Raw genomic sequence first — 13,464 nt, forward strand, 5'->3', positions numbered from 1 at the left:
CACACACACACACACACACACACACACACACACACACACACACACACACACACACACACACACATAAAACCTGATTCAACCCATCCAAGACCCTTCCTTCAGATGGAACTCGTTAGAATGTCACAGATTTGATCCCTGTCGGGTTATGGCATTATGTATTCAGAGACATATTACGCTTGTTTTGGCAGTCAGCAAGTGCTAACCCCCTGCTGATCCCGACGCAGCCTAAAAAAGAGAGCTGGGGAGTGATCGTCTGTTCCAACGGATGCTTTTGTTAGTCTCTGCCGAGAGGAACAAAGCAAGAGGGGCCATCACTGTTCATTTGACAAGCTTGGCAAGCTTCAAATTTGCTCTCAAATTTCCCATTAGGGAGACACGTGTCTTAATTCTTCCCTGAAGTATTGTGACCTTCTCTGCGGTTGTGGAACTGCAGCTTTGGGATGCATGTGACTATTTTAGGATAGCGTGACTTTGAAGGGCTTGTGTGTGCGTGTGCGTGTGCGTGTGAGAAACGGAGAGGGAGAGATTTATGTTTATTCTTTGTATTAATTTCACCTACCCACTTGAGGTATGACAGAAGTACAGTACTGCACATGAAAGATCTGACAAATCACTTACACCAATCCAGATTTATTTTCTTCCCACTGGGACCCCCTGCTCACTTGAAACATAGAGAGGACCCACATACAGTACCACAGTGGCACTACCATGGAGGCACCGTCGTTTATCGTTGTCGAGGCGTTGTCTGAGATATCGCCAGAGGCTAAGGATGAAGAGCCGGGTGCTGGTGAGGCTGAGACAGCATGCCAACTGCCCCCTGCTTCCCAGCGTTCTGCTAGCCAACATACAGACAGTGCCTGGACAACATGCTGTGTAGATTGAGAGCAGGGATCTCCTTCAAGCAGGAAACAAGGGATTGTTGCATCATTTGCCTTTCAGAGACTTGGTTGTAGGAAGATACCAGACCATGCCATTGTACCCCCGGGGTTCTCCATATTTAGTTTGGACAGGTCAAATGAGCTCCCAGGGCAAGAAGGTATGTCTACAATGCTTAGTGTGATCCTAGAAACATTCATTCTTTCTGCTTCCCAGACTTATATTTATCTTACATTAGCCATTCTGGCTGCCTTGGGAGTGCATGGCTATTAATTTGTGATAGCTGTGTACATACTGTCACAAGCCGACATGGTACTCAAGGAACTTTATGGGCCAAACACGGAATACTTGCACCCATAGGCACTTTTGTTGTGGTTGGGAACTTCAACAAGCATCTCTGAGAAAAATGTTACCAAAATACTTTCAGCACATCGATTTAAACACACAGGGAGATAGTGTAGTCAAGCACTGCTGCTCTGCCTTCTGCAGTTCCTTCAAACCCCACCTCCGCCTACTGTTTGGCGAATCGGATCACTCCTCCATCCAATAGGCAGAAGCTGAAGCAAGCAGCACCCACCATGAGGACAATCCGCTGATCGCCTGACCGTCAGACACTGTAACAACTTTGTGATTTTGTGATTATGTTCACCGAAGACAACAGTGATATGCCTGATCAACGACAATGACAAACCAGCCTACAGGAGAGAGGTCAACAACCTGATACAGTGGTGGCAGGATAACAACCTCTCTCTCACTGTCAACAAGACAATCAGCTGATCATGAACTACAGGAAGAGAGGAGAGAGGTTGGACGGCATCACCATCAACGGGTCTGCTGTAGAGATAGCTTCAAGGTCCTCTGCATTCACTAAGGACCTCACCCAGAATATGCACACCAGCCATGTGGTGAAAAAGGCTCAGCAATTCCTCTGTTACCTCAGGTGATGGTATTGGTATGGGCCCCAAGATCCTACGGGCCTTCTACAGAGTCAAAATCGAGAGCATGCATCACTGCCTGGCATGGGAACAGAATCAAGGTTATTGTCACCTCACAAGAAGTGGGTGAAATCATGAAAAGCAAGGTGAAAGGCACAGGGTAGAAACAGGTTAAAAGACACAAAACCAAATCAATCAGTACTAGCAGGTATGTAGTTAGACATGTGGTGCAATAAGGTGAGGTTAAAAATGGCAGCAGGTGCACTACATAAGGTGCTGCACTAGAGCAGAGATATTGTGCAAAAATGTCTTATGCAGGTGATATAATCCACATGGGGTAAAATCCACATAGGGAAGTAGTCCGCAAAAGGAACATAACGAAGAGCAGTCCGACAAGTAACCCATTGATACTGCGGTCAAGCTTGCCTGGCCGTGGTCGTAGTAGTATTGTGAACAGATTGAGGCTAGGGTGGTGAGTGTCCTTGATGATACAATGGTCTTTGACTATGCACAGCTTCTCAATAGAGCCCTGCATGGGCCAAAACTCCGGGCTTGCAATTTATTGTCCAGAGCCCGACCCAAAGCCAAACTCCAAATTAATGTAATCTCCCTCTGACATGCACTTTCTCTGATGCGTATTCACTGATACATGCAAACACAGAACATACACGTCCCGCTACTAAGATAAACTTATGGGGGGGGCGCGGTGGTGCAGTCGGTAGTGCTGTCGCCTCACAGCTGGGGCGCGGTGGTGCAGTCGGTAGTGCTGTCGCCTCACAGCTAGAAGGTCCTGGGTTCGATTCCCGTCGGGAACGCTGTGGGCGCTTGGGGTGTGTCTTCTCCTCCGCGTCACCAGCGCCCATACCCTAGGTGGGGTTGGCGAAAGGGCCTACTCTGTGTGGAGTTTGCATGTTCTCCCCGTGTCTCCTAGGGTAGTTAATACCCTCACAAAAACATGTAGTAATCCTGGTCACTATACTGCCTCCCCCTGGTCAGCTGGGGCGCCTGATGGAGGGGAAGGGAACTGGTTGGAATAACGTGTTGCTTCCACGCGCTACGTCCAACCGGGGAAACTCCCCCCTGTCAGGTGACAAGAAGGTCAGTTGGCTCTTATGCATTGAAGGAGGCATGAGCTCGGCCCTGGCCTCCCTAGGCTGGTGGGGGGAGTCGGGAGAGTAGTGCCCAGGATCACTTAGCAAATTGGCACCGGGTGAAAAAAGGGTTACAAAATCGAGGGATAAAAAAAAAAAAAAAAAAAAAGATAAACGTATGGGAGCTTTATTAAACATAACTACACGTGCCACTGACACCGACAAAAATGCTCACATAGCCTATTACCATGGTCACGACCGACGCCATGGATGCAGATGACAAGGCTTGCCAGGGATATAGAGAAAGAAAAGTGGAGTAGAGGGAGAGAGAAAGAGAACAGTCCATCAGTCAGCCACTCCAGGCCTGGCCTCTCCACAGGGGGCTGTGCTTGGGACAAGATCACAGGCCTGCTGCCATGACGATGCCTTCACAGGAACACAGCGGCAGAGGAAGTTCCTGGCACCAGGTCACCACACTGATTCACCCGTGACATTGCTCTGTTTTATTAGGTTCTATCTATGAACCTAATAAAGCTGTATCCTATTCAAGGATAAATGCCTAGCCTCTGCAATATCAAATGAACCTGTTACATTTCCTCTATCTCATTCTAGCTCTCTACCCTCCGTCCTCTCCCCCTCCTCCTCTTTGTGGTTACCCCTTCCTCCTCTCCTGTCTTCCAGAATCTTTCTGACCCCCCCGTCCGTCCCCCTCCCCGTCCCCCTTCCTTTTGGCCCCCGACTCTGACTGTTGAAAGTCAGTCGGCTTCTATTAGTATCAGCCTGCGCTCGTCATTACACATCAATTAGAGCTGTAACTGCACTGGGGCCACAGAGGAACATCTGCACCCTCTCGGCTTAGCTTCTGTTTTAGCTGTGGAGGAGGTATTTGAGTTCACTGTCCCTGACAGATGTAGATGTTTGGAGCGATTTTGTCAAGTTGCAGCGTTTGAACATTTGAGGTTTGACAGTGTTGCACACCACTGTAAATGTGTGAGGGGCCCAGAATGCAACCCCGAGGCATACCACGGTTTACTTTGGCTAAAGGCTTAGCACACGCGTAGCTATTGTTGTATGGTAAAGCCCAGTGGGGGTGTAGAGAAAAGCCATCTGTCAAGTAAAAAAATAAACGTATCTGTATTCAGATGCAAATTGGAAGTAAGCGTGGTATAAACTGGAAGTGGACATAAAAAACGTGGAATTCCTGGTTTTCTGTCAGCCAGAACTCTATCCCTTTTCCCAGCCATTTCCGACATATACACTGTCTCACCTAGAGACTACTAGGGGCTTGAGTAGGTTACGGAAGGGCGATACTGCAATTTACTCATTTACTCAATTTACAATGCTTGTTTGGTTTTGTTTGCAGTCATCTGAAAGTTCACTGACATTATTACATTATTATTCAAATAAAATATTTTTGCCTCCAATGGCATAGCAATCTGAATGCTTTATGTGTATCTATCTATTTGTTCATATTAGGTTGTTTCTAAAGCTAAAGTGTGTGTTAGGTTTTGGGTTAAGAAGACCTTAATAGGTTGTGTGGGTCAATGGAACAATTTGATAGGTCCTCAAGGGTATTCTCAAGGATTTCGGTCTGAGCTCAAGAGGTTATTGTGATTCTGTATAGAAACAGTGAAGCTAAGGTCTGTGTGAAGACAGACAGCTTCCTACTAATGACTGTATACCAACATGATCCTCTGGCCTTTCCCTTAATAATCTACTAGTGTCAAAAGTATGTGCTTTAAGGATGTGATCAAATCCCTCCTTGTCAAGTGCACCAGGCAATGAGAAAGACTCAGAGAGAGCTTCAAAGGTCTGGATCAGTGTTGTTTTCTAGCAGTTGAAATGTCAGTTGGTATTTTTCTTTGTGTTTGCTGAAATTAATATACTGTGATTTCATGAGTTAGATGCTGAATGAAACTTTTATTTGTGCATATTTCATATAGACAAATATAGAGAATGTAGTCAAATTTGGATGCACATGGGTGTTTGTGTGTGTTTGCATGTCAATGCTTACTCACTTCACTGTGTGTGTGTGTGTGTGTGTGTGTGTGTGTGTGTGTGTGTGTGTGTGTGTGTGTGTGTGTGTGTGTGTGTGTGTGTGTGTGTGTGTGTGTGTGTGTGTGTGTGTGTGTGTGTGTGTGTGTGTGTGTGTGTGTGTGTGTGTGTGTGTGTGTGTGTGTCTGTGTATATGTTGCAGCAATGGTACACCAGCACCATGAATCTGTTAGCAACGTGGCTGACTGATCGCATGGATCTTCAGCTTCATGTGTACCAACTGAAGATCCTCATCAGGATAGTAAAGGTGAGGACACATGTTTTACTCTTACATTTGTATTGTTTTACAACTCATTTTGGTTTATTGGTGGAGCGAAAAAAATGTATCCATTCATTTGAAAAATATATGGATATATATGGAAAATAAAGTTTCCAGTTGCCACAGAGATAACAATCCAGTAGCACAGATGGCAGAATTGATCTAACTCCCCACCAGAAATGTCTACTGTATCCATTTTTCAAGGTTTTCAGACCGTGAGCCCTAAAGAGCTAGGAGTCGTGACCCATTTTGTCTTGGTTGGATGTAGAAAGGTTTGGGATGTGGAGCCAGGTGATAATATTGCAGTGTGATAGTGGAATGGTGTGAGTGGTTAACAGATTCCCAGTTCTGTGTGGTAATCTATGCCGTAACCTGACGCAAACCACAAAGAACACTGCCAAGAACATACTGTATGCATCATATGGGACAAATCTAGCATTTCCAGCATATGGGTGCAAGCTAGTGAAATCATGTATCTCTCTAAAACACTTTGAAGAGCGAATTATTGATGGACAATAGTTGGTAACAGTATGTGATGTATATTATTTTATGAACGATATTCTAGGCAATTTTCTACATTGTTGCTCATACTGTATGGTGCGTGGTACCCACAGCTCCCATTGACGCTTTGCTTATGTGTGTCATGTGGACATGTAACTTTAATTTCAGTTAAAATAATTCAGGAATTTCATCCCCTAAACTTCTATCTGTTTTAAGTACATTTAAACCAGTGCATATACAGCAACGTCAAGTCAAGTCGAGTCACATTTATTTGAATAGCCCATAATCACTGTCACAGTCTCAAATGGCTTAACAGGCCCACATTTAACAAAGAAAACACAATTAAGAAGAGTACTATCTTGAATGTCTTGAAACCTCTAATAACAACGCTTTTCATGTCTTTTATATGTAATCATCTTTTTTCTTTTTCTTTCTTTTTGTCAGAAAAAGTATCGGGACTTCCGTCTGCAGGGGGTTCTGGACTCAACGTTGAACAGTAAGATGTACGATACAGTGAGAAATCGACTGACCCTGGAGGAGGCCACTGCTTCCGTAAGGGAAGGCGGGATGCAGGGCATATCCATGAAAGACAGCGACGAAGAGGACGATGACCACTAGATCAAAGAAGCTAAGGTCCCCCTTGACCTTTTTTCACACTGCCCAACTGAGCTATGCTACACTGGCCTGATTATGTAATTAAAAAATAGTTTGAAGGCAGGGCATCCTAATAGTTCAACCAGTTACTGACCGCATCATTGCGTCGTCCTGGGTTAAAATTCCACTCAGGAACTGCGTCACGTGTCATACTGTCCTTCGACCCAATTGCTTTCCTGTCTGTCTCCATTGTACAGTCCAATAAAGCAGAAGTTTGACACCCACAGAGAATATGAGAATGTGAATGCTTTGTCAGACGTGAAGAGCTACGCTACCTGTTGAACCACACCTACTCTCAGCCATAGTCTCTACTACACCTGGAAACCTTTATACTTTTCTATTGTACTTTACACATCATTCAAATACCCTTCTAGGTTACAATTCAGATATCAATTATATGATCATCAAAGGGAATCACACTGCAAGATTCAACTTTCTTATGAAACACAGTCTTACGAGATTTTATGAAACCCAGCTTCACAAGAAGTGATTCACATATGAAGAAGGTTTAGGACTAGCAGTTCTTGAATATTGTCTATGAAAGTGCAGTCTGTGGAGCAATTAACAAAATAGTCATGGGAGAATATATTGTTTCATATTTAAAGGTTAGTTCTTCTTAGTTCAACATGTTGGCCAAAGATGGCAGAACAGATGAGAGAAAGTACTCTGAACATTGACTTATCCCTAACTAAACTACCCCTTCACTCATCCTACAATATACCTAATACCATCCTCATGTTGCACATCCATATAAAGGCCATTATGCTGTAGTATGGTTCAGGGTGAGAGGGTGAAAATGTTTGGTGTCTGTGTTTAGCCAGCCAATCAATGCATGTACCAACTGTTTACTTATGTATGAAGTCACAGTTGTGACCAATCCTATGTCCATGAATAAACACCAATTAGAACAAATGGTTACTTATTGCATTTCAGGTCAACTTTACCACTCCTAAAACAATTTGACCTACTAAAACTGTTCAAATATATCTTGTATGGTTATGGTAAGAGTTTCAGATTTTCTGAAATTTCAAATTTGCCTAACATCACTCCTGAATGTTTTCTAAGCAATATGGAGAACCATTTTATTTGCAATGTCCAGTACCATGTTTATACGTAAGGCTATAAATGTGTCTTTCTGCAAATCTAAGAACTATCCAGGTGCTTCTTTTAATGTGCAGTGAATACTATGGTACATCATTGTAAGTGGTGCGAAAATCTGAAATGTATTCATTGTATTCTCATGATGTGATTTGCCATACAATATGGCACAATGGTTGTCATTTAATGATAATAACCTGCTATTTGATTTAAATCACCTGTTGTTTACGACCATGATGTCTGCAATCGAAATACAATGAATTACATTTTTGTAAAGGGTTTGCATATCTCATTCATGATGGGCTCAAATAAACAATTTACAGTATTTGCACTGGCTTCTTTGGCTTAAAGACCATCTTTAATATTACATCAAATATTTTTGCCAATTTAAACCCCATTTCAAGAATTGTGCCTGTAGACGGTCCCCTCCCTCTCTTAAATGCTCCCAGCCACTTTGGATGAAACAAATGATGACACCAAATATAAAACATGAAACCTAGCGTCATGTCATAATAGGTGACCATTCGGCAAAAATAGGCAAACATTCAGCAAAAATGACAGATCTGCTGAAACCACATTGCATTGTGAGCTTGTAGATCAGCTATTTTCAGCGAAGAGATTTGCTGTAGAGGGAATAAAGGAGGGGACCAAGTATAGACCCCTGGGGGACCCTGGTCAATACAGGGTTTAAATGGTTAAACTAAAGATGGAGGTGTATTGTGCAATGTGCATGCCCTTTACAAAGAAAGTGATACCATGTTGCTCATCTGAGGATGAGTATAAACTGCCTGACGCTAGAATAATCACTGAATTGTATGTGTTGAAATACGCGCTAAACTGCCTATAGTCTCTCTTCATTTATCAATGTTTCTTCATTTATCAATGTTTTTTGTTACATAGTTTTTTTCTGTTCCAGCCCAATACTCCTTTAAATCCTTTCTCCCTATCTAGATGAAAATCTCAACTATTTTTTATAGGTTAGATTCATCAGTGCAATATACTATACACAACTAGTTTGATTATTTTATCTCACTTATGTACTTACAGAATCTTTTTTTTAAACATCGAAAATATTTTTAAATCATGTTTTATTAGTTATGTTTATAGCATTTAAATAATAGTTGATTTGTTTACAAAGTAAAAGAGACATTCTTTTATGTGCCCTCTATTTCATTCCAGGACGTGTGGTGGTTGTTCTTTTTCTTTTTCACATTTTTATAAAGGAAAGTGAAGATTGCCTGTCTTTTCCCCTCTGCCAACTGTTGTTTTATACTGTATTCCTAGAGTTGTACCTGTTACCTGTGCGCAAGTACTGCATGTCCCAGGTACTGTATCCACTGGCCAAAGTGTTTTGTTCCCTGTGTAAATTTACTGGTGGATTTATCATGCTTCTGCCTCTTAGGAGAAACCACTAGGGGCCAAGAAGAAATAAAGGTGAATGACAAATGTGGAAAGCAATTATATTCCTTGTTTTTTTGTGTTTTTCCCCCACAGCACAGTTGGGGCCATCAGGCGGCAAGTTCGGGTCAGGCAGTCAAACGTATATTTAAGTCTTTGTAAATGACTATCATTTTAATGCAAATGGTGCGTTTGTACTCCATACAGGAGTGTACCTGTACTCCCCACGTCCTATATCATAGGGTCCTATGTTAAAGGTTTTTAATGTTGCCCGCTTGCAGCCATGTCTGTTGCTCGCTAGCTAGATAGGCCACTAACGTTATCTAGCCTAATGCAAGTCATTGTCAAGTGCTGTGCAGTTTGGAAACAGGTGATAACCTATTCCATCCACCATGGCTTGCCAACTAGGGCGACGTATGTGCTTGTCAACTCGGCCATCGGTTGCTCTGGGTGGGCACTTGCTCATCTTGTGGCATGCCTCATGAGCCTCAAGGCCTCACTATTGGCACACCTGCCTTGTTGTCAAGTAATACAACAACCACAGCTATGAGAGCGTGGGTAAAGTAGAACTGGGGAACATGGGAACGTAGGACCCTTTGTCAGAACTGGGGAACCCATAGAACATGATTACCTTCCTCTTATGACCTACACCAAAATGCTTATCATTTCTTTCTTTTTTTAACGCATGTGCTTCACGCTTTTCAGCACCACTGTGTTTGTCCATAAGATCTGACTTGAGTTTCAATACTTATATCATTGAGTCAGTCAAAGATTGGCAATGGTGCACAGATGGCTAACTGATCAAAGTGGACAAGGCGATGTTCTGCAGCCAGAGTGCCAGACTGCAAAAAATACATATTTTAATCCCCCCTTCTCTAAGAAAGAGTCTGAGATTAATGCCTTGGATTAAGGCTTCATATCATCTTGAGAGCCCAGAAGGATCAGAAGATCAAATCAAGAATGGCTAAAACCAAACCAAAGAGGTCAAGATGGAAGATATAACTAAAGGCAAGAGGATTAGATATAATGTAGACATAAATTAAAATAGGATAGGATAGCTTTTAATTATTCTGTAGAAGGAGGAAAAACTAATCCACAGGCTAAATCAAAAGAAAATAAGACTTGGGATGGCTGGCCTTAAATGAGGTACCCCAATAATAATAATAATAATAATTATTATTATTAATAATAATAATAATAAGAGAGTGGTTTCTCTCCAGTGAGAATAAGTACCATGGTATGTCCTTGTTTCTATATAGACTTCGGATTTCAATCTTGGAGGAAAAAGGAAATTTAGGACACATGAATTACAGAATTCTTTTTAACAAGTGGTTAAACATCAGTTTCCCAGTTTCCATAACTGTAGCTAGAGGATGTGGGAGAGAATGAAGTGAGGCTTCCCACTGTGGTAATGTGCTCTATGAAGACCACTCACCCTGACCTAATTGTCTCAACTGAGGCCCTTCGCTTCACGCCCTGCCTGCTGCTGCTTAGACTATATAATAATCAACAGCGTAGACCCAAAATACCCTATTTGTAACTTCCAATCCGCCGTGTCAGTGAGCTGCCTTGGAATATTATATATTTAATATCCCGAGAAATGCAGGCACGGTGGGGCCGTTTTATGTGAGAGCGGACAGCGAGACGGATTAATGGGCCCAGAGATTTATGCTGGCACGATCTGAGCTCCTTTGGCGTTTAAGCTCCAATCAACTAGGAAATGGAAAATGATAATGGTATCCAAATAAAGGCATTTCCATTTGACCACCACAGTGACAACTGGCCACTGATCTGCTGGCGCGTCGCTGCAGCAGGGAGTCCTGCAGTGATACGAATGTGACAACACGTTGTTCTGACACATCAATTCCATCAAGCCATCTCACTGACATATGTGCACATAATGAAAAATGAAAACACAAACACATAAATCAACCGAAATGTGTAACTTCAAGCTGCCAAATATATTGGCCTCTGCTTTGTTTTGAATAAGCAATTCATTATACTGCATACAATGGCATCTGGGCAGTCGGTATAGGACTGCAAAACAACTTATTTTTTCATTGTTTTGTTGCTCTGCGTATTCAGAGGTGTCAGAATTTCCTGCCATTTGTGAGGGCAGGTAGATGTCAGATACGTTTAATAAAGACGGCCCATAAAGCCTCTTATGTTTTGCTGCCCCACCAAACCTTCTTATCTCAGCCTTAAGAAGGGAACAACAAGCTCGCTGATTAATTTTAGATCTTTTTCCATGAAAAGAGTAGCTTACAGTTTAACGCAATCTCACTCCATGTTCAGAGGCAGATTTTATTGTACCTTTGAAAGGATGAAAATTGCACTGGACTGTTTGTCCTGTTTCGTGCTTGTGAAGCCCATATGTGGATCAACCATATCATCGTCAAACCCTGGGACTGCTGAGGCCACTGTTGTTATGAGGTGGATGTCAGGAGTTAATCCTTCACCTAGAGCAGTGATTCTCAATCTTCTTCATTTCAAGGCCCCCCAGTTTGTTATGAATTAGGCCACGGATCCCCTTGTGAGTGATCTATTTATTTTATTTTAATTATTAAATTAAACTCTGGAACCAAATGTACGTGTAAAGGTCCATTTGGTTCCATTTGTAGACCCATAAGTGTCCTTTTTGGTACGATTCAGTTAGCTGGGGACCCCCTGAAACCCCCTCAAGGGCCCCTGGGTGTTCCGGAACCTCACGTTGAGCACCAGTGGCCTATAACATCTGCCCTCAAGAGGCCTTGCCTTTTGACAGGACACAGTAGTAAATAAAGGTTCATTAAAATAAATAGAGCACACATTTCACATATCGCACACATCACATATCGCATACAGTATGTTTCCGGAAAGATTTGCAACTTCAAGGTAACAGATTTACTGCTGTGGAACATTTCCTTGAATTTGAATGAACCTGGACAACTGTAATTTCTTTGCCGCGAAGGCCCTTGTATTGGTAGTGCACCTGTGATTCCAGTTAGGCTGCAGTACGATGCACTAGGGTCCCGAATCCTCCTAGCGACACCTGAACATGGTCTAGCTTCATCTGACTCACCTGTGTGCGAGGCCACTCACGCACGCACGCACACACAGTGAATCATTTAAACTTGACATGGTAGAGCAAGCACAGTAGCTTCTGGCCCACTCATTCTGACATTGGCACATAACATCATTACATAAGACTGTCATGGTGTGACACCTCTGCCCCTCCCCTTTCATTACCTTGATTACCCTGAGGTGACTCACCTGGTCCACCCGAGCCTGGTCTGGCTAAAGAGCCAGCTGTCTGTGTGCATGCTCTTTGCTGGTGCAAAGTTTTGTTGTCAGGGCTTTTGGTTTGAGTTTTTGAATATTGTGTTTTGTGTTGTAATCAAGTGTTGTGTATGTATGTTGTGTTTTTTGTGTCTTTCAAGTCTAGTCTGCATTTAGTCGGTGTCTCTTGAGTTTGATGTTTGAATGAGTTCCTGCAATTGGGACCTTCTTGAGTTGAGCCTGACAAAATGTCATACATTTTTAAAGCAGTTCTTAAATCATGTGATGAAGAGCACCAACATGGCACTTTTTTTAAATTGATGAATTTCAATCATTCGTTGGTGAAATTATGAAAACTAATGTCAAGATCTTCAATTTCAATGGGATGCTTGGTCTTGTATAGGATTACAATATGTCATTACAATAGGATGCTAATAAGCATGCAATTGTAATGACAATTCACATCCAAATAGGTGGGATGTGGCTTTGAGTGACTTAATGAGAATAATATGTTTTCAAGAATCGACTAGGTTTTATTCGTCACTCAGTCATCATACAGGTACAAGCAGTGAAATGTTGGTAAAGCATTTCTGCAAGACAGCAGAGGCAGACTGATGGTCATAAAACAGGCCCATGGCTTTGGTGTCCATTGTGTTTTTCAGTTTCAGAGAAATGAAATAACAAATCCCTCCATGTGTTTAGTCCCATTCAGAGACCCATGGGCTGTCAGGTGGCCTCTACATGTTGAGCTCTTTGTCCCTGGCTGGGGCCCCATTCAACTGTACCAGCACCACCCCGTTAAAGGTATCAAAGGGCCATGAGCCAGTTCCACTAACTATATAGAGAACCTCTTGCACTTGGAGAAGGGGTCAGGAAAATAGATGTAAGCAAGAATGTTTGGGGGCATGGAAATTAGTAAAAGTAGACCAGGGGATTAATGTTTAGGAGAGAGAGAGAGGGAGAGGTAGTGAGAGAGAGAGCCCTTAAAAGAGTGGGAGACGAAAATGTGCACCAAAAGACTGCTGGGGAAATAATAGATTGAATTGCTCAAGTGGGTACTCTATGGAATTGGGTATGAATGGTGTGAGCAGTGCGGTTGTGCTGGGGCCTGTGGGATGTGGGGCCCAAATGGCGGTGCAGTTGTGCTGGAGCCCGTGATGTGTGGGGGCCCGTGTGGGGCCAGGCCCTCTGGCGGTGTCATGGGCGGAGGGCAGGTCCTTCTGGGTTATTCAGATTGCCACCTTGGAAGGACTCCTGTGTTTAATGAACTCACTTTAAATTTTAAATGGGGTCATTTTGAGATATACCGATATACAGAAAAAAAATATATATAACAACA

General features: G+C 42.8%; 1 protein-coding gene across 1 annotated transcript in view; it reads left to right on the top strand.

Moving 5' to 3' along the window:
- Nucleotides 1-6,335, top strand: part of cadpsa (Ca2+-dependent activator protein for secretion a) — a gene marked incomplete at both ends in the record, with an annotated part of 121,414 nt that extends 115,079 nt beyond the window's left edge. The window contains 2 exons of the mRNA XM_084061778.1: nt 5,100-5,204; nt 6,162-6,335. Of these exons, the coding sequence (XP_083917904.1) occupies nt 5,100-5,204; nt 6,162-6,335 (279 nt within the window). The remainder of the gene's footprint in view (nt 1-5,099; nt 5,205-6,161) is intronic.
- Nucleotides 6,336-13,464: the final 7,129 nt, after the last annotated feature.

The sequence above is a fragment of the Gymnoscopelus microlampas genome, assembly GCF_963454915.1.
Source record: "Gymnoscopelus microlampas genome assembly, chromosome: 7".
NCBI classification, from domain to species: domain Eukaryota; kingdom Metazoa; phylum Chordata; class Actinopteri; order Myctophiformes; family Myctophidae; genus Gymnoscopelus; species Gymnoscopelus microlampas.